General features: G+C 38.3%; 1 protein-coding gene across 2 annotated transcripts in view; it reads left to right on the top strand.

Moving 5' to 3' along the window:
* The window catches only part of b4galnt4a (beta-1,4-N-acetyl-galactosaminyl transferase 4a), a 294,875-nt gene that overhangs the window by 238,612 nt on the left and 30,593 nt on the right, over window positions 1-25,670 (top strand). For both annotated transcript variants that reach the window (XM_041796610.1, XM_041796609.1), the window contains one exon: window positions 5,502-5,580. In XM_041796610.1, coding sequence (XP_041652544.1) covers window positions 5,502-5,580 — 79 coding nt within the window. The remainder of the gene's footprint in view (window positions 1-5,501; window positions 5,581-25,670) is intronic.

The raw sequence follows: 25,670 nt of genomic DNA, 5'->3' as shown, positions 1-25,670 counted from the left end.
GGTCGGACAGAGGTCTTGTCTGTTTGGTCCATGGCCCAGGGGAAGTTTTGTACCTGTCATTTGGGTTCAGATCGAACTGAAAAGTCTTAGTTCAGTTTGTTTAGTCTAATTTTGTTCAATTCAGTTTAGTTTAGTTTAGTTTGGTTCAATTTAGTTCAGAAAAAAAAGGTGTAAAGTGTTTTGAATCACAGTACACACCGTAATAACCCTATGGGTGCTTTGATGTTAAAACCCAATGACAGTCTTTGTACTTCAGCACTTAACCATATGTAATTGAACAACAGAAAACTTGGCAACCACTGACTCAATTTAGAAAGAAAAGTACTCTGGGGAAATCAGTTAATTCAAATGAGCGAAATGAAACATGGTCCAAGGACTGACAGCTGTGGAACTCCAAGATAACAGTCAGTGATAAATACACATTTATCATTCATTCTTTTGCACTGCACACTTTCTGACTTTATCTGACTTTATCCATGTCGCTGCTTTGTCAGAGAAATTAAAATATGTATGAGTAGAAGACAGACAATTATAATCAACAGTAGCAAAAGGACCTTTTTTAAACAGCAAAAAAAGAGACTTGATTTAATTTGTGAACTAAAACAACAGACTGCTGTGTCTGGAGAATGATGCCTCCTAAATCTAAACTGCATAGGATGCAGTGGAAAATGACCACTGTTCAAATGTGTATTTGGACCTATGAGTAATTTTCTGTCTGCTTTTCCGACAAAGAACTTTTTTTTTTTTTGACAGAGAGACAGGAACACAAAAAAACTAAAAAACTAAATCAGGTTTAAAGGGAAACATCTTTAAAAAAAATGTGTCATCTCCAAAATGGAGCAAAATCACAAAAATCTAAAAAAGAACTTCCACCGAGTCGTCTTAGAGAAACGCACTTAATCACAAAGAAAAAACAGAAATGGAAACAGCTAAACAACAGAGTGTGTTTAGACATGAATAGCACTGCTGTTCTGCTTTTCCATTTCTGTTTTCATGTCTACTTCTCTGTGTGATAGGATGCTTTTACATTTGTTTCAGTCCTGCTCCCCTGTCATTGATAGGCCTTCTATCTGTATCCTGCGTATCTGTTTTATGTGTCTATCAGTGCGTGTGTGTATGTGTTGCATTTTAAAACAGGTAAACAGGTTTGTATTGGCGGAGCTGTCACTGCTGATGCTCTGGCTCTTTGAGTTAAGAGCAGCGAGGGGGCTTGGAGAGACAGATCCTCAAATGTTGATGGATGCTTTTTACGTTTTTCAGTAGATATCTGTATTTTTTTTTCTTTTTGAAGTATGTAGCCTTCCATGACGTCGTGTAACAGCCATACTCAGTGAGGCGGCAGACTGCTTTCTCTCAGCTCAAACATTAGATTATCCCTCAGATGGAGCCAGATTATGGGCTGAAATAGGCAGTCTAATGAAGGGTCAGGAAATGTTCTAATACATCCTAAAAACCATCTATAGTCATCCACCCCCCTTCTCTCTCCTCCTTAGGGAGAGGAAATTGAAGGCAGCCAAAAGTGTTGATTTCTGCTCAGGAAATGAGACAAAAAGATGTGACATGTCAGCCTAAAATAGAAGTTAAATGATTTGGAAGTGTACCGTTTAATTCTCTAAAATTCAGCTTTTTGTGTCTTTTTTTAAAGTGATGCATAGCTCTGAAAAGATTGAGAGACCTCCCCAGATTTTTATTTAAATATGCAGGGGCGTTGCCAGGATTTCTGGGTGCCATGAAAAGACATCATATCGAGCCCCTCGACCACAGCATCACCCAACCTTGTGATATTTCCATAATTACACCTCCATTACACAAATGTGCCCCTTAAAGCACTCTAATTTTTTCAGCAACTTCTCAATACCACACATTTAAAGGGGTATTTATGTATTTTTGAGGTTGAGTTAAGTGGGGAACTTGGCAATAGTTGTGGCTTAGCCTCCAGTGATTTCAAGCAGAATGTTGTTGTCAAGTGTTGAAGTGGAAGTTGAATTGAACTGACAACTTTTAGCTTAGTTACTTGTTGTGTCCTCTGCCTCAACAGCTGTTCAGATACCCTGAAGCAGATGAGCACAAAGCCAGTGACTGAAGCGACATTGCAAAATAGTGCCAAACACAGACAACCTTGCAAAGCACATGGATTTTCCAGACACAAAGCTCCAATCCAGGACGTTTGTGTCGAATCAAACACTGTTCAGACCAATCAGCGTCATTAAAGGAGAATGAGGTGGTAGCTTTGGGCGGGGTTAAGTTTTACTGAAATCCGTTTGCAAAGGCCACCTCCACCGTGGTGATTAGCTTGGATATATCTGTAGTATAGCAGCAGTTTTACCAGGACTGGATCACGTTGAAACAAGAGCAAAGAGCCACACTGGCAGAGAGGATGTTTTAACATGTCTCCTGACCGACCTTAGCAGGAATTTTATTCACCAAGTAGCTCCACCATTCATAAACTATGGCAGCAGTAGCCACTTAAGCCAGGTGAAACATGTGTACAACCTCACTTTGATTGGCCCACCATGAATTTGACAGAACATTTTGTCCAATCGTCTTCCAAGGTTTTTTTTAAAAGTCCCGCCCTCCCAAACACTTTCTATGGGAGCTTTCCCAGATAGATGTTAAATATATGTATATATGAAACAGTCTAACTGGCGTGTCAGGTTAGTCTATTTAAAGTGAATCTTTAGCTCCCACCCAGATTTAAAGGGAGCCTTTTATTTTTTTTACCAATGATGAAGTGAGTTAGAGGAAAATATGTGTACGATAAGCCAGTGAGACTGAAAGTCAAAGCTACTCAGAGTTTTTGGATTGAGAGACAGTAAAGAGTATCACTAAGAGGGTAAACCATGTAGTGAGGCCTCACAAAGATAGATGTACCTGTGTTTGTTTCTTCATTGTGTCAACCTGCTTGGTGTGTGGAAACCAATTCAAGAGACAAATTGCAAATTAATCCTTTAATCCAGACAGAAAAACCTGCAGAAAACCCCAGCATTTTTTGTGGTCTTTTAATTTTTTTGTCTCCATATTTCACAACAGAAAACTTCAGATTAGCCTCTTTTCTTAATTTCCTCAAATCTCCATCACATGAATTAAACTTTCATGTGATTCAATCTAGCCTAATGGCTCATTTGGCTGTTTCTTTCTGAGGTGAATACCCAAATACGATCCTATTTTCTCCTTTTCATTAAGCATGACTCTGCTTATAGCCCATGATGGCTTTATGTTCCTGTTGCATAGGCAAAGAGCGAGCAGAGCGCCATGCAGGTGCTCAAAGTGCCACTTAAGTTCTCAGAGTGCCATTTCAGCAGCAGCATAGGGGGGACGGTATGGGTGGGGGCGGTGTTCCCTATTCATGAGAGAGTGACCTTACCACACTGTCACTGTTCCCCTGCACCTGCCATGATTTATTGGTCACAGAACGCCGGGCAGGCTGATGATGCACTAGAGTTTGTGCGCGGAGCAACACGTGACTGCCACCCCCTCCTCAGCCTTTGTCCTTCGATTTCAACTCGGTCAACCTCGTCAGGAACAAATACACTCGTATACGCTGTAGAATAAATCTGCACTGTAACTGTAAGTCAGCAGTTCATGCATCTATGTTGAAACCACTGGAGAATTAAAGCTCCTGTGAAGTTTTATCTGGTGATAAAACAGACTGAAATGAATGTTAATGCTTCTTTATGGTCCTAAAAGAAAACCACCAGTAAGAAGATTTACTATTTGAGTGTAGTAATCTTTAATGTTTGAAGCTGCTTTCCTGGAGCTGGTGATGGAAGAGTCAAATACCAAATCAGTGAAGAGAATAAAGGCACCTTTTATCAACCACGTTCCTCTTTTTGTCTTTTAGTTTTTGCATCATAGGTTGGTCAAATTGGACTTACAATGTCACATTCAACCTCTTAAAGGACAAATGGCATTTTTTTTTACTACACTGAAACTTTAAGCTTGCTATTGAAGATGTGTGAGTGTTTGGTTTCACCCACACACTGTGGAAAATCCTGGATGAGTTGGAGTGATGCCAGCCTTTTGGTTACTGAAGAGGACTTTTGAAGTCAAACGAAAATGTTTTCACTCTCCAACTAAAATATGAGTTAATTTAATGGCTACCTGTTGGACCTGAAATCATCTCCACTCATGAAACACAAAGCAGGCCTACAAAGCATTAGCGTAATTTTCTGAGGGATGAACTCTTATCATGGAGAAAGCTTCCTGACTCCACTCAGCCATAAAACTCCCTGCTCCTCATCCTCCAAATTACACCACCTTTCAAAATGATAAACCATGTCAACACATTTTACACCTACTCAGAGCTAGTGATAACATTAGAGTTAAAACGAACGCCTACATTGAAAGTATCTCAGCTGGTGAAACACCTAAAAAGTTAGGAGTGCATAACTCCATAAGTTAGAACAAGTTCAAACTAGGCTACATTTGGACTTACACAATGCTGCTGCATCCTAGTACAGCTCCAAAGCCTTTGAACAAGGATTCTGTAATATGACTAACAAGTCTGCTTGCTTGTATTTTTGTCTTATTTCCTGTTTTTCTGGGACAATTTCTCATTCAAAACACAGATTTGTTCCAAGGAGATGAGTTTGTTTTTTTCTTTCAGGATACAAATAGGAGAAAGGAGGAACTAAAGAGGCAAAGAAAACAATCATACACCATGTGAATCAGGCCACATGAATATGGAGGAGGCAATAGACACCAGAGTTCAGAGGGGCAGAAGTTCCACAAATGATCAGGCTAAGAAAACAGCATAAACAGCATCTTTGACTGCAGAAGCAGGCCTGTAAAGATGCAGCGCTGTTTTATTCTCATAAGGATAGTGTTTCTGTGGATGTATAACCCTCTGGTTCAACAAATTTTAGAAATGTATGCATCCAAAAACATGTTTTATTCATTCCACGATACTCTGTGTGCGTCTGGTTCCAACAACTTGTGTGTGTTTGGAGAGCTAATGATGTGTGTTGCAGCGCTTGGTTGTCTCTCATTCAGCAACAGATGTTGCCCTATTATCCGAGATGTGTTTTTGATAAGAATAAAGCATTGTCGCTCGCTGTGCGCATGTGTTTGTGTGTCATCAGTGCTGCGGATAAACACGTAGCCTTTTACTCAGCCTAACCGGGAGTCTCAGAGAAATCCTGGAGCCTGTATGAGTATGAAATGCTGATTTATGTGGAGCATTGATTTTCTTCCCACAGTCTCTGAAGGAGTGTTTTATTCAGGACCTGAGGCTGATAATATCCTGGCTCTGTGCCGTCTCTGCTGCCATCTTTGCCTCCAGCTCAGAGCTCTATTCTGGGCTGATTAACCAGTTTATGCTCCGGTCCAAGTGGCATATGTTTTTATGATTATTCTGTGCATGTAAGGTCACAATGTTTACCTTATTTTACCGCAGCATCATTAAATCGGCTTTTATCCTAAGGTCCTGGTGGCTCAAGTTTGTCTTGCTTTACAGACAAACATCTAACAACTCTTCTCTCTCTGTGATCCTCTCCCCTCAGCCTGATGGCGTCCAGACAGTACTACTTTGAGATCCTCCACAAGCAAGACGACAAGGGCTCGGATCATGTAGAGGTTGGGGTAAGTAGAACGAGATTTCAATAAAATGTGTGAAGAAAAGATCGTTTTCAAGCAGTACAGAAAAAAATAATTGGAAAATAGCCCATGGAATGTTAACAGATGTATATGTTTGCTGTAATCAGTGTTTCCACATTTTTTCAGGAATTTTTCTCACTCCTCTTATTCAAGATTTAAAAAAGTATCTTAAACAGGTGATTGTTTTTATTTAGAAAAATGTATTTTTTCTCTGCTTTATAAGACCACATATAGATTAATTACTGGAATCTGCTTGTATTTAGTGATTAAACTTTACAGATGTTTATATCTGTGCTTAGGTGGGTTCCCTAACAAACCCTCAGGGTTTTCTTTGTGTTCATTTACTACTCTCCCGTTTAATCTTCTCTTTGCTCAAGAAGAGAAGAATCAAAGAGCTTATGTTTCATTTGTTAAAATCATGCAACTTAAAAAAACAGGTTACAAATTAATCATGTTTTATCTTTTCCGTATTAAACATATGGGAATAGTGTTGTCACAGTTTTTTTTAATGTTCACTTCATTAAAATTTTAACTTTAATAGATTGTTTAAAAACAGTCATATAACTAACAAAATACCTTTCACCTTTTAACAAACTCCCAAAAATGCCAAAAAAGAAAAATATATATAGAATTCCCTGTAGTTGTAGTTGTGTGTGTTTTTGTATGTTTAAGAGGATGATCAGAATATTTTTTTCTCTCATGGAAACCCATTCCACGAAGTTCCCTCCATTCTGTTTTTGTGCTTACATAAATACGAGAGGAAGTTCAGAACCCTTCAGCTATTGAACCAGCAGTGTTGGTGACTATTACCCATCATGCTCCTCAGCAGCATTTAAAGTGTAGGTGAACCCCCAGCTCAAAGCTAACTCTGCCCACTTTGCAATGCAAAGAAAGTGAGCCGTTTGGTACTGAGAGGAGGGAGGGGAAAAGGACAGGGTTTTTCCAGATGAGGCGGGAGTGACAGTGACGTGACGTCTCCTTGCCAGAAAGTGGTTCAGTTCCACTGAAGCAGGCTGTAGTGTGGCCATTTACCGTGGCGGTCCTGAGCACTACCTTGTATGGGCCGTTGGCTCCAGCACCAGCATCCATCACAGTACCACATTTGGTGTCAATGAGCTCTTCAGAACGTCCCATCATGTATCACAAATGCTGGCAAATGGAGACTGCATGGCTAGGTGCTTGATTTTATACGCCTGTGACAACAGGTATGATCGAAACACTTGAATTCAATAATGAACATGTGTGGCTGAATACATTTGTCCATATAATGTATGTTTAACAATTTTCTCTAATCTTGTCTCTCAGCTAATGTTTGGGTCCCCACAGAGACGATGCGGTTTTTCATACCACATGTTGATTTCCACTGGGGGAAAATTTTGTGCAGAAATTGGTGATCTCAGTCTTACTAATCCTTTGCATCTTCAAACCCTTTTTTCATTCAGTAATGTTGAACCTGTTAATATGAGAGAGATAAAGGATCAGAGGCCTGCTCTAACATGGTAAAATGGTCAAATGGATTTCAGACAACCAGAGCGAGAGCATATACCACTTCCTGTGGACTAGTCAATATGCTTGTCTCCTCTCTGGGTGCTTTTATTGTAAAATCCTGCTTGATCTACATACAGCTGGATCCCACTGGAGCATCTCTGAATGAAAACAGTGGTGATTTATCCAAACAGCTTTATTATTTGCAGATTTTTAATGAAGGCATGTGCATAATCAAAGAACATTGCAGAAAGCTGTTGATTTTCTGGTTTTGAAAGTGTGAGTTTGCAGTAATATAAACAATAACCTTTGCTACATTTTAGCATAATTAACCAATTAACTGCTGTCAAAGTTAACACTTTACTTAATGGATTAAAAGAAAATAGGTAACACTTTTGATAAATGATGTCCAAAGCCAAACAAACTTTCATGTCAGAGGTTTTATAACAAATGTTGAATGATTTTTCCTCAAGAAATAACTGAAAAACTAAACAAATGTACTTTTTCCATAAGCGGGTAGACTTTACTTTCACACACTGCCATGATATCTTATAGTCAGAGTTAAGTGTCTTTTTCAGGCAGTCTTTCTTCTCTTTGCGCCCCCTTCGGTCTTTCCATTTTATTTAAATTGCTGATGTTAGCATATGAAAATCCTCCCACCTGTCTTGAGAAAGCTTTTACCTTTGGCAGGACAATTTGCATTTCCCTCTCTCAGTCCCGGTGTTTAACACTGTCAGAGTGAGGCTGAAAAATGGAAAGAAGTGTTTGAAGTGAACAAAATCACCTACCCCTCTTTTGCTGTACATAACTTTGCATTTTTCACCTCTTTCAATGGACTCTTCTGACACTTTTCTTTCCTTTCAAAGAGAGTAAAGTCTCTCAGACATTCTTCTATATTCTTTCTACTTTTCCGTCTGTCATCACTCTCCTTCTCAGCACTTCTTTTTCTAAGTTTTTCCCTCTTTGTGTTGTACTTTTTCTTCCCCTCTAACTTTCTGCTTTCTCTCCTCCTGCATCATTTCTTTCTCAGTAGCTGTGTTCTGCACCTCAGGCAAAGCTCAGAGATGAGTGGGGCTTAATTTTGAGATGAAGTTTCAAACGAGGGCCCACACGCCTCGTGTGAGCCTGTGCTTTGAGTGGGAGGCTGGATGATAAAAAGAGATCACTGGTGTGTGTTTGGAGCGAGTCTCTTAACAAGCCTCGGGTTATCATCATCGTGGTGACCATCATCATCAGAGAGAAAATGCAGCAGTGGAGTTTCTCTCCTCTTTCATAAAACTTCAGTGTCATTTTTGTACCCTCAAGGTTAATGATTTTTTTTTCTCCTCTCTCAGTCAATCTTTATTCCCTGCAAACTTAGTCTGAGTGCCTGTGGCTACTCTCTTCTACCTATATTTCTGTCTCCCTGTTAGTCCTCGTTACTTTCTTTCTGGGCTTTTTATAAATCCAACTGTCTTGTCATATTTCCATTTTCTTACAATTTTTAGAGCTATTTCTACACTTCACCTTTACAGACTCCTGCTATAATATGCTTGCCTTTTTTTATGTTCTGTCATCGGAAATTATTCTGGATGCAGAAAACTTCTGGATGCTTTAATTGCCCACTCTGATAGTGGTAGAATTCATGTGTTTCTGTTTGTTTTTGTCTATTTGAAAGAAGAGGAAGGCTCAGTCCTGCTGTACTTGCTGTCAGGCGTCAAGCTGAGATCCAAAATGTTATATTGGCGGGATCAGTTGATGTGTTTTTTTCACACCAGCTGTATGAAATGTCCTGTTCAAGTGAGGTCCCCAAGTGCACTGTAGCTGTGGGATGTTGTAAGTGTTTGGTGTGGGTGTATTATGAATATTCTGCTGCTGATGTACAAGTGTGACTAATAAATTACAGCTCGTTACAGAAACAAAGGAAATCAAATAACTCTGTCTTTATATGGAGAGCTTCTGGACAGGGCAAAAGTGAGATATCACATGGTTTACTGTTTGTCCTTCTTGCTGGAATGGAGGCCCCCCAGGCTGATAACAGTGGGGTCCTAGTGTTGGAAAATGTCAAAATTTTCTGGTTTTAGGATAGTTAATACTTGTTCACCTATGACAAGAGTGCATCAAGAGATATAGTGCCATCAAGGCATTTATAAATCATTGATGTAGTCTTGCACCTCATCTGGATAATGTATTAACAGGTATTTATATCCTGTTGTAGATGATTAATGCTTTGTGTGGAGATACTTCAATACATATTTAAAACGGTTTGATATCTGGTAGCTCAGACTGCTATCAGACATGAGTACAGGAATGCATTTAAGACCCCCTGTCATGTGACGTGATCTGATCCCTAAGGTGCATTCACTTGGAATCTGAAAAGACACACAAATGCAAAGTGTAAACAGGGCCTACGCAATGTCATACATTTATTCTGGAGCATTTTTGAGTTCAGTGACTGTGGACACAATTTTATAAACATCATCTCAAATGTCATCTCAAAAGCTTCTATGCAATGTGCATTGTCTCTAGAACTGCATGGCAGCATCTGTGTCCAACTGGACTTGAAGCACTATGTGGCACTTACTAATGTTATTCCTTTTAGATCTTTGCTTGTGTTGTACTCACTCTTAAATGTATGTTGCTTTGGACAAAAGCATCTGCTTAATGACATTAGCATTGTAATGTAACTTCAGATTAATCTGGCAACAGGCAAAGAGGCGTAGCCGTGGTGAGCTATAAGGTGACGTTTGCACTGCAGTTAGAAGTGACCAAAATCTGATTTTTAACTCATATTTGACTCATATCTGACTTTTTTCTGAGTGTGTAGGCTTTACAACCTTTCTAGGGCCAACTGCGGAGAAGCATCCCCACAGCATGATGCTGCCACCATAGTTTAAACATAGCATCTTGCCTGATGGCCAAAAAGCACCATTTTGGTCTCATCAGACCAAAGAACTTTCTCCTACTTGACCATAAAGTCTCCCACATGTCTTCTGGTGAACTCTAGATTTAATCTGATCAGATTTAATCTGACTTTTCTTTAAATATGGTTTTCTCCTTGCTACTCTCCCATAAAGTTTTGACTGGTGAAGAACCGGGTTCTCTCCCATCTCAGCTGCTGAAGCTTGCAACTCCTTTAGAGTAGTCATTAGTGTCTTGTAGGCCTCTCTCACCTGTCTCCTTCTTGAACAGTCACTCAGTTTGTGAGGACGGCCTGATCTACACGTGTCATATTCTTTCCATTTCTTCCATGGATTGAACTGAACTCTTGGGATATTTAGTGTCTCTGACTTTTTTTTTTTTTTTTAATTCATCCTGACTTATACTTTTCAACTGAGTTGCTCTGAGTGTTCTTTTCTTTTAATGTTGTAATGGTAGCCAGGAATACTGATTAACCAGTGACTGGACCTTCCAGACACTGGTGTCTTTAAACTGCAATCACTCAGGACACATTAACTGAACTTAGGTGATCCCAGTTTTACTAATTGTGAGACTGTTAGCACCAACTGACTGGACCTCTGTTGAATTAGATCAGGCACATTAAATGCAGTCACTTATTTTACACTACATGTTTTTATTTAATTAACATTACTACATATAAATCTGTTTTCACTTCGACATCAAGTTTTTTTCTGTAATTTTCTTGTCAGAAACCTCAGATTATATTGGCCTTGACTGATTTATAAAATCACCAAAAGTGTAAAACATCCAAGGAGTCGAATTTGTTTTTCCAGACACTATACATATTTGGAGATAAAAGGAGACTGAAATCATGAGACTGCCTCTGCTACTCTTTCAATTCTATTTCTTGGGTAATTCAAGGCTTTTTATCTAATGATATTGTTCTTTTTGGAGCTTGACAGACAAAAAGAAACATGACTGCCAAAGAGAAGAAGATGAGACAGAATAAGGAGGACAAACTGGAGCAGAGTTTCAAGAAGAATTTAAAAAGGGGTTTGCACTGGCGGCTTTAATATGAATTATTTCTTGTCTTTCCCTTGTGGTATTCAAAACATCAACTTTGTAGCAGACTTTGCCAGTCATCCAGAAAAGTGTCCAGGTTATTAAGTCAGCGGTGAATCAAGGTCATGTAGTAACCCTCCTCTGTCTCTCTCTCCTTCTCTCGGCCCACTAGTCATGAGGCAATCAGAGCGGGTTTGCAGTTGTAGAAGCAGTTTAATGAACCGTACAAAAGTCATGCAGCAAATCAAGATGGCGTGCAGTTGAGGTTGTGTGTATGTGTGTACTCTGTGCCGTCACTGAAAAGGCCCCTGTGTGTGATTTAACAGCCGAATACATTTCACACCTTGACAAAAATAGCAGATTTACCATGACTGGCCCACAACAGCGTGCGCCCAGGGCTCACATAAATCCGCAGAAAGCCAGCACTGCGCTCATTTGTTAAAGAGCAGATAGTGTGGATTCACAGCTTTTTTCTTCTCTGTGCCGTGCTGAGCTGCGATTGTTTGGTCAAAGGTGGGCTTCTCCTTCAGGAGAGTGTAATTGTTTACTACTGCTTGTTATAAAGAAACAAGAGGGAGTAAATATCAGATAGTAATACAAGTCTGGAAGTTACCTTTTGGCTAGAATATGAGAAAGGGAAGCCTTGTTCTCTTTGTTCTCTCTTTTCCATCGTATGAAGGATTTAGGGAGAATGGGCTGCAGGAAGGCGGAACAAAAACAGAATTAGAAACAGAAAATGACAAGCTGGGAGTACACTGGCTTTCCCAAGGCGATGGAAACGACTATTTATGTGTACAAACAAGCGGCCAATGAATGAGGAGATTGTTAGGATGAGTAACCAGCGCTGCACTCTGACTGAACCTTTCCATTACTGCGTCCTACCTCATTGTTTTTCTTCAATTAACTTTAAATAAAACCCTCTTTAGAGTGATGACTGTTTTTTATAAAGGATTACACAGGATGAAAGAAGATTTAGCACGCAGCAGTGTCATTAAGTTTCTTAAATGTCATTTGGATCTTTGTGGAGAAAACACAGGGACCTTTCCACAGGCCTAATGGAAAACATCTCCCGCCTGCTCTGTGACAGAATGAGGGAAAGTGTCGGCCATTAAACGGCGTGATTGAGTCGAGAAGGGAGTGAGAGAAAGAGGAGAAGAAAGTCACGCCTTAATTAGTAATGGCAACTTTATGGAGAGGCCAGAGGTGTGGGGATTTAATGCACGATTTTAATGACCCAGTTTTTATCACCCCTGCCAGGCCCAACCTCAGACTGCCCCACCAATTAATATACACACACCAGCATATGCACACCCACACACCCATCTACTCAAACCCTGCACACTCATGGGTGTATTATAAAGGCAGAACCGTACACGTAGAGCACCGAGGCCCCTCAACATCTGCCTCACGCCTCCCCTCCTCAATATAAATCAGCACTGGTCCCTGTGACCTGAAGCCAGCTGTTAAAGTATACGGCGTGTGTCGTTTTTACTTTGGTAATAATTCTCCTTTCTCTACTTTTCTTTATCACTTCAACGCCTTTTAGGGTTGGCTGTGGTTCAGACGCTTTCAGACATATGGAGTCAGATTTTGTTGCTTTGGTACGTTTTTTTCCTGCACTTTACCTAACCTTTGTTGAAGATTTTTTCCTCACTTTTTACTGTTTTTTTTTTTTTACAAATAGAAATTACTTTCAAATCATTGAAACCTGAATTCAGTAGGGATGAACAATTTTGAAAGATATTCTAATTGCAATTTGTTTACCAATATTGCAATTGCAATTTGGTATGCAACAGAGTTTCCATAAGCTGACATTTACCAGTCTTTGGCCAGTTTCCCCAGCAGAATGTCTGACTGAAAATATGCCACTTACCAATTCAAAGTAATTTTACTACAACCTACTTCCTGTTTGTGGAGGTTGTTTATCAACATATACAGCACATGGCTAATTTAGGTGTTGAGTATTCATGTGATCAATGTGGATGACATAAAAAAGCCTTTTCCCAGGAGAGTACAGGAAACTAGGCAGGGAAATCAATTTGTGGAAGGATTTTGATTTAGTATGGCTTCAGGTAATAAAGAAACTGAAACAAAAAATAAAACTGCAGAGAGCTGAGAGAGTAGAGAGTTGTTATGGACTTTGATGAGTGGATAAATACCCATGACTAATTTTCTGATGAAGAGCTGTATTCAACACAGAATTGTGTCATGCAGAAAGGCATGGGCCGATAGGGCCAATGGCAGGAGCACCATCTCCCTTCCCAATAGCATTGTGTTCATGCTCAGGGGCTAATCAGCAGCAGTAGTGTGGGAAGAGCCATGAATGAGTGGAGGACAGCACTGAACTATCTACAGTGAATGCTTTTGTCTGTCTTTCCCAAGAAACAACAGTGGTTGGATTTACTGTTTCAATGGAGGTTACAGTTGAGATCATCAGTTTATGAGGACTTGTATGGGACAATTGACAGAACAATCTATTTTCATTTGATATATGGAGTTTTTGAGTAGGGGTAGACCAATTATCAGTCTGGATGATTATTAATGCTGATATTTGGCATTTAACCAATTTTCAGAATTTGCACTTATTTAACGATAATCGGCCAAAATGAATTATTTTAAAGGTGTGCACCTTTGGTTTCACTGCATGGTGTGTCTTCCATTCTGGTTTTGTTTTCACTCTCTACAGTCTCATCTACAGAGCTGGAGCTAAATTGCTAAATTTTGTTTGTCATGATGAATGCATATCGGTTCCAAATATTGGTTATTGGTCACATGCACTACTTATAATCAGTATCAATATAAGCTCTGAAAAATGAATATTGCTTGACACTTAGTTTTAAGGTGGTGTCTAGTTAGCTGGGATTGATAGTTGGGATGATTTGTTGGTGTTTTCAGTGGAGGATGGTGTTTGGCTGTTGTAAACTGCTAGGTTATGTTGGCAGCTAAAGTGCTAACAGGCTAACTCAATACTAATAGTGCTAATAGTGCTGTTGTTATTTTTTTATGTGTTAAACATAGTCATATACTCTGCAGTTTACTGCATTATATGTAAGGACAACTCACACTTTTTATTATGTTTGTAAAACAAGTTATACAAAAACTAATAAATGAATGTCTTTCTACAGTCAAGTCCAAGATCCAGTCTTGAGTAGCATATATCGACAAGCAGGCTGTAATAACAGCGTAACAAATACAGTCAGACTTGATTTTTACTGTCTCGGTTTTGGATTTACTTCAGAAAGAAAAGTGTGTCCCCACCACATTTTAGCATAGACATGAATCTGTATCACAATGTTTCTGTTTTTGTATGTTTTATTGCTGTTAAATTCAGGTTATTTGTTACATATGGCTGTCTGAAGAAAATGTCCAGTAGTTGTTATGAATGTTAAATTCTGAGGACAAAAAACAAATCATTTGATAAAACTAGAAAAGCACTCAGACAGCGCAGACCTCCGCCATTAGCCCTATTTCCCAATAGTAACAAATCATTTAAAAAATTCCTGGATCCAGACGGTGATCCGGATCACTCCCAAAATCTAATAAGTTCTTCCTTATAACATTTCTGAAATTTCCTGAAAATTTCATCAAAATCCGTCATTAACTTTTTGTGTTATGTTGCTAACAAACTAACAAACTAACTAACTAACCCTGCCGATCACATAACCCTCTTTGGCAGAGGTAATAAGCAACACATTATTAGATAGATTAAACTAGCTCTGAAAAAATAAATATTGCACACTCTGGTATTGGAAATTGGGGTATGACACATTTTGATTTAATCTAGATTTTGACACTGGAAGGCTTTGAAATTCTAAAGGAAAACTCACTTCTCCAACTGTCTGGATGTTCTTATTCATCCAGGTCATGGTTATCCCAAACTTGGACGTGTTTGAGGTTCTGAAGACATTTCATGGACCTAAGGGACTGACAGAACTGAAGAAGGCTTTTGGAGGACAGGCAAAATGTCTTCAAAAATTTCAGTCAAGTTGCCACTTTTGTACCAAGTTTTGGACTCACTTTCAGAATTTCAGAAACAGGTCTCCATAGTGAGTGCTGTTAAAATAAAACATGATGCTACAGAGTGGTATGCATGACTCTGTCTCAATTTTTTTTTTAAGTAGGAGGCTGGCATAAAACCCGAATGTGTTTTGAATTGTTTTTAAAACAACTGAAGTGCTTGGTTCCAACATTTTATGTTGCTTTGTGATATTTTCTTTTAAAACATGGGGCTTTACTTTTGGAAATTGTCACATACTTTATTTATGTTTATATTGTCCCAACTTTTTAGGAAAGGGTGTCTTATCCTTGTGAGATACAGTTCACACATTTTATTTCATTGAATAATTCCTTCTTGTCCTTTACAAGTTTGTGCAAACACTCAAAGGCAAAACACCACAGTAGTGTGAATATTGTGGCTCTAAATGTCACTGTGCATCGAGGTAATACCACCCGCAACTACTAATAACTTCAAAGTCAAAAGTTGGACTTTCCATTGTTATTATTATGTTTGTAGCTACCTCAGGGCTGATCATAAGTGATTAAAAGTGTGAGGCTTTCTGCAGACCAGCTGCTAAAGCAACATATGCCTGCTAACATTGTCAATAATACATTGAAGCAATGCAGAAATATATTTTTGAACTGGAAGGCTCACATTAACCTACAAAAAAATGCCCATTCATGTAAATGCCCATTCATGTAAACCCCCTTTTTTTTTTTTTTTTTTTTTTTTTTTTTGAGAATTGTATGGTTTTTTTTTTTGTTTTTTTTGCAATGTCTAGGTTTGCACAGAATTTTGGATGGGCCACACAGAAATCTAACTACTGAGCAAGCTATGCTACAAACCTCTGTTAAAGCAACGGCAGGTGATGGTGTGTATGTGATTGATCACAGCTAAACAGCCTGTGATGTATTTCTTAATGTAGGAGAGAGCTTGTGCAGAGAACACACATTGATATGAATAATTGATACAGATTACAGGACAGCCCATTCACAGGATCCTTTAGGAGCCTGGTTGTTTCTGTGGGTGGACCTCATATCTCCTCCTTCTTGTCTTTCATGTCGACATTTTTTATTGTCTTCAATGCAGATGTGATCTGACGCTTTGTAAAGACCACCGTCCCACACATGACATATCATTTCAACATTATAAAGGCAGCTGTGTAGTATCCTGTCATACACGCTCATTATGTCCTCATCATCTTCATTTTCATATGCTTATGTTTTTCTTTATCCTGTCTTAACAAGTCTCTCTATGGTCTGCAAAATCTTGGAGGGACTTATTGTCATAAATGAGAAAGCAGAATACTTGGAAATTTTCAGTTAAGTTGATTCCACTTTAATAGCCTTGAGTTAGTAGTTTTTTATGTTCATTGCATAGTTTGGTTCATATTTAACACAATGAATTTACAACTGTTTTAAGTTTCAATAGTTATTTTTGCAGACCTAAAATATCTAGGGCAGCCTTTCCCAAACTTCAGTAGGCCCGATTTGAGACCTGAAAATCTTCTGAGGCCCACCAAAACCCATGTATAACCATATAATGAGAACAATATTTACATTTTATGTATCATAATTTAATTTTAAAAACAGGGAATTATGGTGCAAATACTTTGCTTTCCGGTACATTCACACTATTCTGAAAGTGTTTGTAGGGTCAACAAGTACATTTAATGAGTCGCTGCCATTTATTTTGTTTTGATCAGGCATCTGCAAAGTCACATCAATTTTTTTTTTTGAACATTTATCTCCTTAAATGTAAATGCCTAGCACAGGGGTTCTCAAACTTCTCAGCCCATGACCCCCAAAATAACAGAGTCAGAGGCCTGGGACTCCCACAATCCCTGGAGGTTGCTAAAGCGATCAATGTTGCACCAGGCATCAAATTTGCAAATTTTCATTTTTAGGATTTTTTTGAACACATTACTTGCATTTAAGCTCAACTCTAACTTTGTTTTATTTCCAATTGCATTCATTATATATATATATATATATATATATATATATATATATATATATATATATATATATATATATATACAGTCATGGACGAAAGTATTGGCACCCCTGGAATTTTTCCAGAAAATACACCATTTCTCCCAGAAATTGTTGTAATTACAAATGTTTTTGGTATACATGTGTTTGTTGCCTTTATGTGCACTGGGACAATAAAAAAATCCAAAGAAAAAAGACAAAACTGACACAGTTTTACACAAAACTCAAAAAATGGGCCAGACAAAATTATTGGCACCCTCAACTTAATATTTGGTTGCACATCCTTGGAAAAAAAATAACTGAAACCAATCACTTCCTATAACCATCAACAAGTTTCTTACACCTCTCAACTGAAATTTTGGACCACTCTTCTTTTGCCAACTGCTCCAGATTTCTCAGATTTGAAGGGTGCTTCTGGCAACAGCAATTTTAAGATCTCTCCATAGGTGTTCAATGGGATTTAGATCCGGACTCATTGCTGGCCACTTCAGAACTCTCCAGCGCTTTGTCTCCAACTATTTCTTTGTGCTTTTTGAGGTATGTTTGGGGTCGTTGTCCTGCTGGAACACCCATGACCTCTGACGCAGACCCAGCTTTCTGACACGAGGCCCAAAATTTTTTATTAGTCTCCAGATTTCATGATTCCTTGCACACAGTCAAGGCACCCAGTGCCAGAGGCAACAAAATAACCCCAAAACATCTTTGAACCTCCACCATGTTTGACTGTAGGTACTGTGTTCTTTTCTTTGTAGGCCTCATTCTGTTTTCTGTAAACAGTTGAATGACGTGCTTTTCCAAAAGGCTCTACCTTAGTCTCATCTGTCAAAATGTTCTCCCAGAAGGATTGAGGCTTACTCAGGTACATTTTTGTAAACTCCAGTCTGGCTTTTTTATGTCATTTGTCAGCAGTAGGGTTCTCCTCAGTCTCCTGTCATAGTGCTTCATCTCATTCAGATTATGACTTATGGTCCGAGCTGACACTTTTGCTCCCTGATTCTGCAGGACAGCCTGAATTTGTGTGGAAGTTGACTGAGGATGTTTATCCACCATTCCAACTATCCTGGGTTGCATTCTTTTGTCAATTTTTCTCTTCCGTCCATGTCCAGGGAGATTAGCCATAGTTCCATGGTTATAAACTTCTTGATTATATTACACACAGGGGACAAAGGAATTTCAGGATCTCTGGAGATGATCTTGAAACCTTGAGATTGTTCATATTTTTCCACAATTTTGCTTCCTAAGTCCTCAGACAGTTCTTGGCTCTTCTTTCTCTTCTCCATGCTTAGTGTGACACACACAGGCACACAACACAAAGGTTGAGTCAACTTTTAGACATTCTAACTGGGTTCAGGTGTGATTTCTAGATTGCCAGCACCTGTTACTGCCACAGGTGAGTTTAAATGAGCATCACATGCTTGAAATAAAATGATTTACCCACAGTTTTAAAAGGGTGCCAGTAATTTTGTCTGGCCCATTTTTTGAGTTTTGTGTAAAATTGTGTCAATTTTGTCTTTTTCTTTTGGATTTTTTGTGTTCCAATGCACATAAAGGCAATAAACACATGTATACCAAAAACATTTGTAACTGCAACAATTTCAGGGAGAAATCGTGTATTATCTGGAAAAATTCCAGGGGTGCCAATACGTCCATGACTGTATGTATATATATAATGGATATAATGGATATATAAAGATTTGCTTTTTTTTAAATGAAAAGCATCCTGCAACACCCTTCAGTGTCTTGCGACCTAGCCCCCTTTTTGGAAACTTCTGGCCTAGCAAAATCTTGCCAGGTAGCTTTAATGATAAATTCTTAAAATCAAGAAAGTCAAATATTAAACAGAGTGTCACCAGATAATGGAACACAACTTAAACCATGACACCAGTTGTATACGTCAGACAAAATAAAAGACAAGAAGTTAAAACATCTGGCTGTGTTATATCACTTCTGAGACTTAAATTATAACATGTAATCATATATTGTATGATAATTTAGAATGTGATTTTAAAAAATGAGTATTCCTATTGTTTTTGCATATTTTAAATGACCTCTCGCGGCCCACCTGTTGTACTTCCAGGGCCACTCTTTGGGAAGCACTGATCCAGGGGATTTAATTTTGAGATGAGCATTTCAATCAGCATTTTTAACAAACTCATCCAGTCCATTTTTCCCTGTTTGTTTACTTATCTAAATGATAAATCAGGACAGTGCATATTCATATCAGCAATATGCATCTCCGTAAGCATGCCTAAATCAGCACAACAAGCTAAACTGTATCTTTGTTCCTATAAGGCAGGTGTTCATAGCCAAAATTTTTGCATGTACTGTATTTGCATGTTTACTCACATGGCTGCAGAGGGATGAATGAATTTCAGAGGCATTGCTAAGACATACTGTCATGTAAGCTTGACTTGATGTGAATCTAGAGAGAGTGCTAGTGTGACTAACTAGTTTCCCCTCAGAGCACACAGGGCATCAATGTGGACACACGGAGTACGATGGGCGAGTAATTGCTGTGGATATTTGGCTCATTTGTCTTTTTGAAATGTCGGGTCTGAGACACTTTAGCTAATGTTTAATTCAACACAGATAATCAAACAGCCCGTCTCGCTTTCCACCTCCTCATCCCTCTTTGAATATTGTTCCTTCGTCCTCAGGCAAGACATGATATGACGGAAAAAAACAAGCCACCGTTTTGGTGTCAGTGTGAAGGGGAATGGAGAGTGGCATTTATCCTGCAGCATGTGAGTGTTTAGTTTTGTCTGGCTGTCAATGGAAATAAGAGTATAATCAGTCAGGAGCTTTATGTTCTCCTGTTTTCCTGCTGTACTTTTTGCTTAGCCCTCTCTGATCAGCAGCCTTTACAGCTCATCTTTACTGTCAGCTTTTATTATGTGAAGGATCTACATCAGTATCAGCAAAGCATCAAAACACCAACACTCTTCTTCTGTGCTCTGCTGGAGAGGTATCTGCTCAGAGTCTGTCAGGAGTTTCTCCTTGATGCATCTGTCAGCGTGCAAAAGCATAGCTCCGTGCTAAAGACTTTCCGCCACTGCCAATGTTAAAATTCACACTTTGTTCTCTTCACACCAAAACTGTCAGTACTTTTCTTGCAGCCTGTCGGTAACTGAAACTTTTTTTGTTATCCCCTGTCAACCTATATATGTATCTTTATTCTTAAGAAAGACATGCATTAATATTTAAACTAAGGTCTTTAATAATATATTAAATGGCAAACTTTTAAAACACATCTGGTACTGTTTCCTGCATTGGTTGTGTTGATATAAAAGCAACAAGGCTTTGAAAGTTTGCATTCAGTAGTGTTTGGTTTGGCTTTAGTTCATATGAACCAATTCTGATACCGATTCTAATTTCAGAGCGTTGGATATCGGCCGATGCTGAATACCAGTCAGATACTGGTGTGAACTTTCTGAACTGACCGTGCTCTGGAAAACTGGCACATTGTTTTAGCCCTATAGTGAGCTCAGAATACGTTTCAACCAATAGAATCATAATATACAGCGTTTCTCTGACATTTAAAGTTGTTTTCCTGCTGATTATTTTGAGTTTACTGCTAAATATTTAAATGACAATGACACAGAAGGCCACTCTCTCTTTTCTCTCAATTTTGCACAGTTCAGGCTGTCTTCATAATGTTTTGTGTCTTTAAGCATGCACAGTTTGACACAGCATGATGATGGAACAGCCTGCCATTGGTTGACAGCCCCTCACAAAGCATTCTGATCAAACGGTATAGCAGATGGCATCTAAGCTAGTGGCAATAAATGATTGAAATTGCATTAAAAGCCATTTCTTATCTGATCTACCAGTAGGCCTGTGCGATATCAGTTTTATCAATGAATTCAAATTTTGTTGTTTAGGACAAACTAAAAATAAAAATCTAGATTTTCAGATATTCCTCCGCACTCCTCTTTCTCTCCCCCCCAGGGCTCCTGTATTTTACACCCTCCCCCTCCTTCACCACAGAGACGCACACACAACAGCACAGCTACCGGCGCAAATCCTGAGTTTTGTCCCATAAGCACTGTATGTTATCGTCAGCTGTTTGGACCTTTGCCAGATTTGCAGATTTGGACCATGAACAAACCACAGCGCGCTGCAATATTTGTTTAAAAAATTAAAGATTATTTAGGACACATCCATCCCAACAGGACATTACTGTTTCCACCCAAATATTTGTTTGAACCAGGTTCTAAACATTTTTACTATTTGTTTAGAAATTATCATTTTAACATGGGGTGTGTATGTGATTTTGGGTGCTTCTGTAGCCAGCCTCAAGTGGACACTTGAAGAACTGCATTTTCTTTGCATTTTCCAAAGGGTGGGGAGGTGTGAGCAAAAAAAAAAAAGAATGGCTAACACAGAAATGTTAGTATGGATGGATGAGAACATGGGGTTTCTTCTTCAAGTGACGCTAAACTACAAAGTGCATAAATTCTACGGAAATGTCATCTTGGAGGAAACGGCTCATATGGAACTACATAAATCGAAAGCCATTATTGTTATAGTCTACAAGCTCGCCAAGAGCTATGGACTGAAATCTTAAATTCAGCAGAAGGTCTCAATTTTTCTAAGGGAACTTGGTGATGCCAATTTACATGACAAGATAAATGGTGGCATTTTTGCAATTCAGGTAAAAAAAAAAAAAAAAAAAAAATGGGTATGTTCTTCAAAAAAATAGCAAAAGTATCATGTATTTTTTGATGATTTTTAGATCTACTTCAATCCTGCTTAAAACCACCAAATATCTAGATATCTTGGAGATTTTGAGATCCTGGAAATAACCGAGTGGGTATTTTTCCCAAGACTATTTTTGGGGCTTTTCATCTTAATGTTTATAAGACAGCTGAAAAGAGACGTGATATATGGGGTGAGAGACTGGGGGAAGACATGCACAAAACATACACCAAGACCATGAATTGGTCCAATGACTAGTGTGCTGAGGACTATAGCCTCTGCTTTTGGCTGTCTTCTTCCCCCTGAGCAACACCGGTGCCAATATTTAATAATAATAATAATAACAACTTTATTTATATAGCACTTTTAAAAACAAGGTTTTACAAAGTGCTTTCACACTCAGAAAAACAAAGCAGCAAGACAACAAAACACAACAACAAAGACAAAAGAACACTCAAGGGGAGAGAACCTAAACAAGCTCAAAACCAAACTATAGGTTCAGCCCAAACAACAATATTACTGAGACATTAGAAATACAAATCCATGGAAGTCATAAGAGCTTTGATATGTTTCACATGACTACACCTGCGCTGAGACATCCTGGGACATCATTAAAACAAGACATCATAAGAACCCACGGGTACCCGGCCAACACAGGAACCCAACCACAGAACCTGAGACCAAGGGGACTGAAGTTTTAAGAGGCAAGTAAGAGAGAAGCAATAAGAGCTAAAACATTAAGAGAAGTAAAATTGTAAAGGAAGAATAAGTGTAAAAGAATATGTCAGAGGAGTGAAAACGCTAAAATGATACAAGCATCAAAGGTAAAAGCTAAAACCAGTAAGAACTGCCTAAATTAAAAACTCAAGATCATTAATATAGAAAATCAAAACAGTAAGAGGAGTAAGAGATATTAAAACATGAATAAGAAGAGCAAAATGTACTAAATAAGCTAAAAATCAGAAGTAGTAAAGAATTGATAGTAACAATAATAACAGTAAAACAGCAAAAATAGGTGTAATGTAACAAAAGTGGAGGTAAAGGGTAAAACCATGATTGAAGGAATAGGAATGAGTAAGAAGACGACATCACATAAAAGCAAGTCTATAAAAATGAGTTTTAAGAAGTGATTTAAAAGCAGTGACTGTTTCTGTACGCCTTATTTCCTCAGGGAGGTCATTCCAAAGTCGAGGGGCCCTGATGGAGAAGGCCCTGTCACCTTTACTTACAAGTCTTGACTTTGGAACGACCAGGAGGCCCCTACCCGAGGATCTCAGGGTGCAGGCTGGCTCATAAGGGGTTAGAAGTTCTGTAACATAAACCGATGCCAGACCCTTTAGTCTTTTTTTTTTTTTTTTTTTTTTTTTTACAAAATAACAGTGACATTGTGCAATCAAACTGGCATTTAAGGAGTTAAAACCTCAAAATATTTGTTAGTTTTTGGCAGGACCAAAGTTTATTTAAAGAAAAACCCCAAGAAGTTGTGGAAATATCTTCACACAATTGTTTTACCAATGATTTGAAGGAGGATGTCTTTTTCATTTTTCAATTTTCAATTTTTATTGTTTAGCTTTTACAAACATTCAGTGAAGCTGCAGAGAAAACAGAAATGAAAACAATATGTTATCACATCTTTCAGGATGTAGAGCCCTATGTGGAAATATGCTCCATTAATGAAAAAAATAACTGAAAAACTAATAATAGTTAACAAAATAAATGGTGGCATTTTCAAAAGTTTGTGTGTGGGAACCCATTTTTAAAACATTATGATTATCAGGCACCCTTAATGCTTTGTATTACCAAAAAGACATGGGAGTGACACTGATCATGCCTTCTTATGCTTTTTAAGAAAGTGAATAAATGCTGCTTTCCAGTTGTCACAAGTAGTAAATGTTGGTTATGCAAACAAAAACAGTGAGTCAGATGACTCAGAGTGTATTCAAAATATGCTGAAAACAATCTTCTTCTATTCAACTCCTTTGTAAGTGACAGTGCAACAATTAGTGCATTATATTACATCTTCATTCTACATGGTCTATACCAGGAGACAAAGAGACTGATGCTAAAAGGTTAATAATGCACTCTCTCATTAGCTTGTTGGCTGTCACTTTGCCTTTTTCACACCACAACAACAGGGCATAATTTTTGGCGTGTTAGCAACCTGTCATTGTCAATGAAGTCACAGTTTCTGTGGACAAACAGTTGTCTGGCAACAGACACACAAAGACGGGTCAGAGAAAGCACTGTGCTGTCAGTGACCTTTCAGTCAGACTCAAATGAAGTGGCGGACTGAATCATGGGGGAAGGATGTTTTATACGGCTTATTTGTTGGTGTGGCAATAGTGAGAGCTGTTTGTCCATTTACCAGCTAGAGTTGGAACTATTTCTGTTCATGGTTGTTTGGTACCTGAGCAGTATATTTTGTAATGTCTAGATTGGTAAATTTTAGTTAAATTGTGGGTCTGAAACAAGTTAAAATTTCAAATACAGCTTCAATATACTACTTTTCACAATGAAAACAGTATCATAGAGATCAAGCAATTATTGCCAAATGCTGTGTTAGGCTTGTTGTCATGTCAGGTTATTGGAGAGCACCCTCTATTTCTTTTCTTCCCCTGCAGCTAAAACAGCTCTTATGTCCATTTAAGTGAGGAGCAGAAGAAGACAGGGAGGGACAAGGAGTTGAGCCTTGAAAAATGCAAAAATACTTTGTTTGTTTGTTTGTTTATTTAGATCTCCATTAGCTTTTGCAAGGCAGCAGCTATTCTTCCTGGGGTCTTTTCAATTTCCATGAGTGACACAAACTACATACAGAAGAAAATACATATAAGGACACACAATAGTATACCAATACACACAGAACACTCAAGACGAACACTGAAATCCAAAATTACAAGCTCCTAAATTGAATCATCGCAACACATTTATCATGTCACACACAAAAGATGCCATGACCCAACACTAAGAACAGAAAACAAAAGCATACATAATTATTTAAATTGGAGCAACACCCTAAGTGATAATATAATATAATATGATATAAAATAATAATATGGGCCCAAGTGGTATCCCTACAGTTTCTCGGGGAGCACTAATGGATGAAATTATGAGTAGAGTAATAATCTCTTAGCTTTATTTTAAAATTTGCCATGTTTTTCTGTTGTGTAACGTAATTTGGAAGGGCATTCCACTCCATCATAGCTCTGTATATTACTGTATGTTGAGAAAGTGATCTGGGTAAGATAAAATAACCTCCAGCAGCCTGTCGAGTTGAGTATTTATGTGTCTCAAAACTAAAAGATAATTTTCTATAAAAGATGTTTGGCATCTCTGTTGTAATTATATTTCTGATAAATACCATCAACAAATATGTCAGTCTGTTCTCAACATCCAGCCAGCAGAGACTTACATGCATTTTACAAATATTTGTCCTCATTCCACAGGAAAGTACAACACGTGCTGCTTTATTTTGTACAAGTTGTAATTTCTAATGTTGGCTAGTGAGGTATTGGACCAAACAACTGCACAATAATTCATATGTGGTAAAGCCAAAGCCAAAGCTTGAATTACTTGTTTAGTGGTTTTTGTTGTTAGATATTTAGAGCATCTCCTAATCATTGAAAGAATGTTTCCAATTTTGGTTATTATCCTCTTAACATGCAAGTCCCTTGACAATGTATGATCTATGATAATTCCTAATAATTTAACTTCATTCACCTGTTTGATGGACTGATCATTAATTATGACATCAAGCTTTGGATTTGAGCGCAATAAATAGTTTGAGCCTATAACCATGCTGGTGGTCTTAGCCACATTTAAAATAAGTTTATTACAGCTGACCCACTCTGACACCAACTTCATTTCAACACATAAATTTTAATTTAATTCCTCTATAGTTCTTCCAGCAAAATGGACTGTTGTATCATCTGCATACATCATCATATCAGCCGTCTTTAATG

This window comes from Cheilinus undulatus, linkage group 9, assembly GCF_018320785.1.
Source record: "Cheilinus undulatus linkage group 9, ASM1832078v1, whole genome shotgun sequence".
Classification (NCBI taxonomy): Eukaryota; Metazoa; Chordata; class Actinopteri; order Labriformes; family Labridae; genus Cheilinus; species Cheilinus undulatus.
The sequence above is the reverse complement of the archived record's forward strand: the minus strand, read 5'-3'. Positions and strand labels throughout refer to the sequence as shown.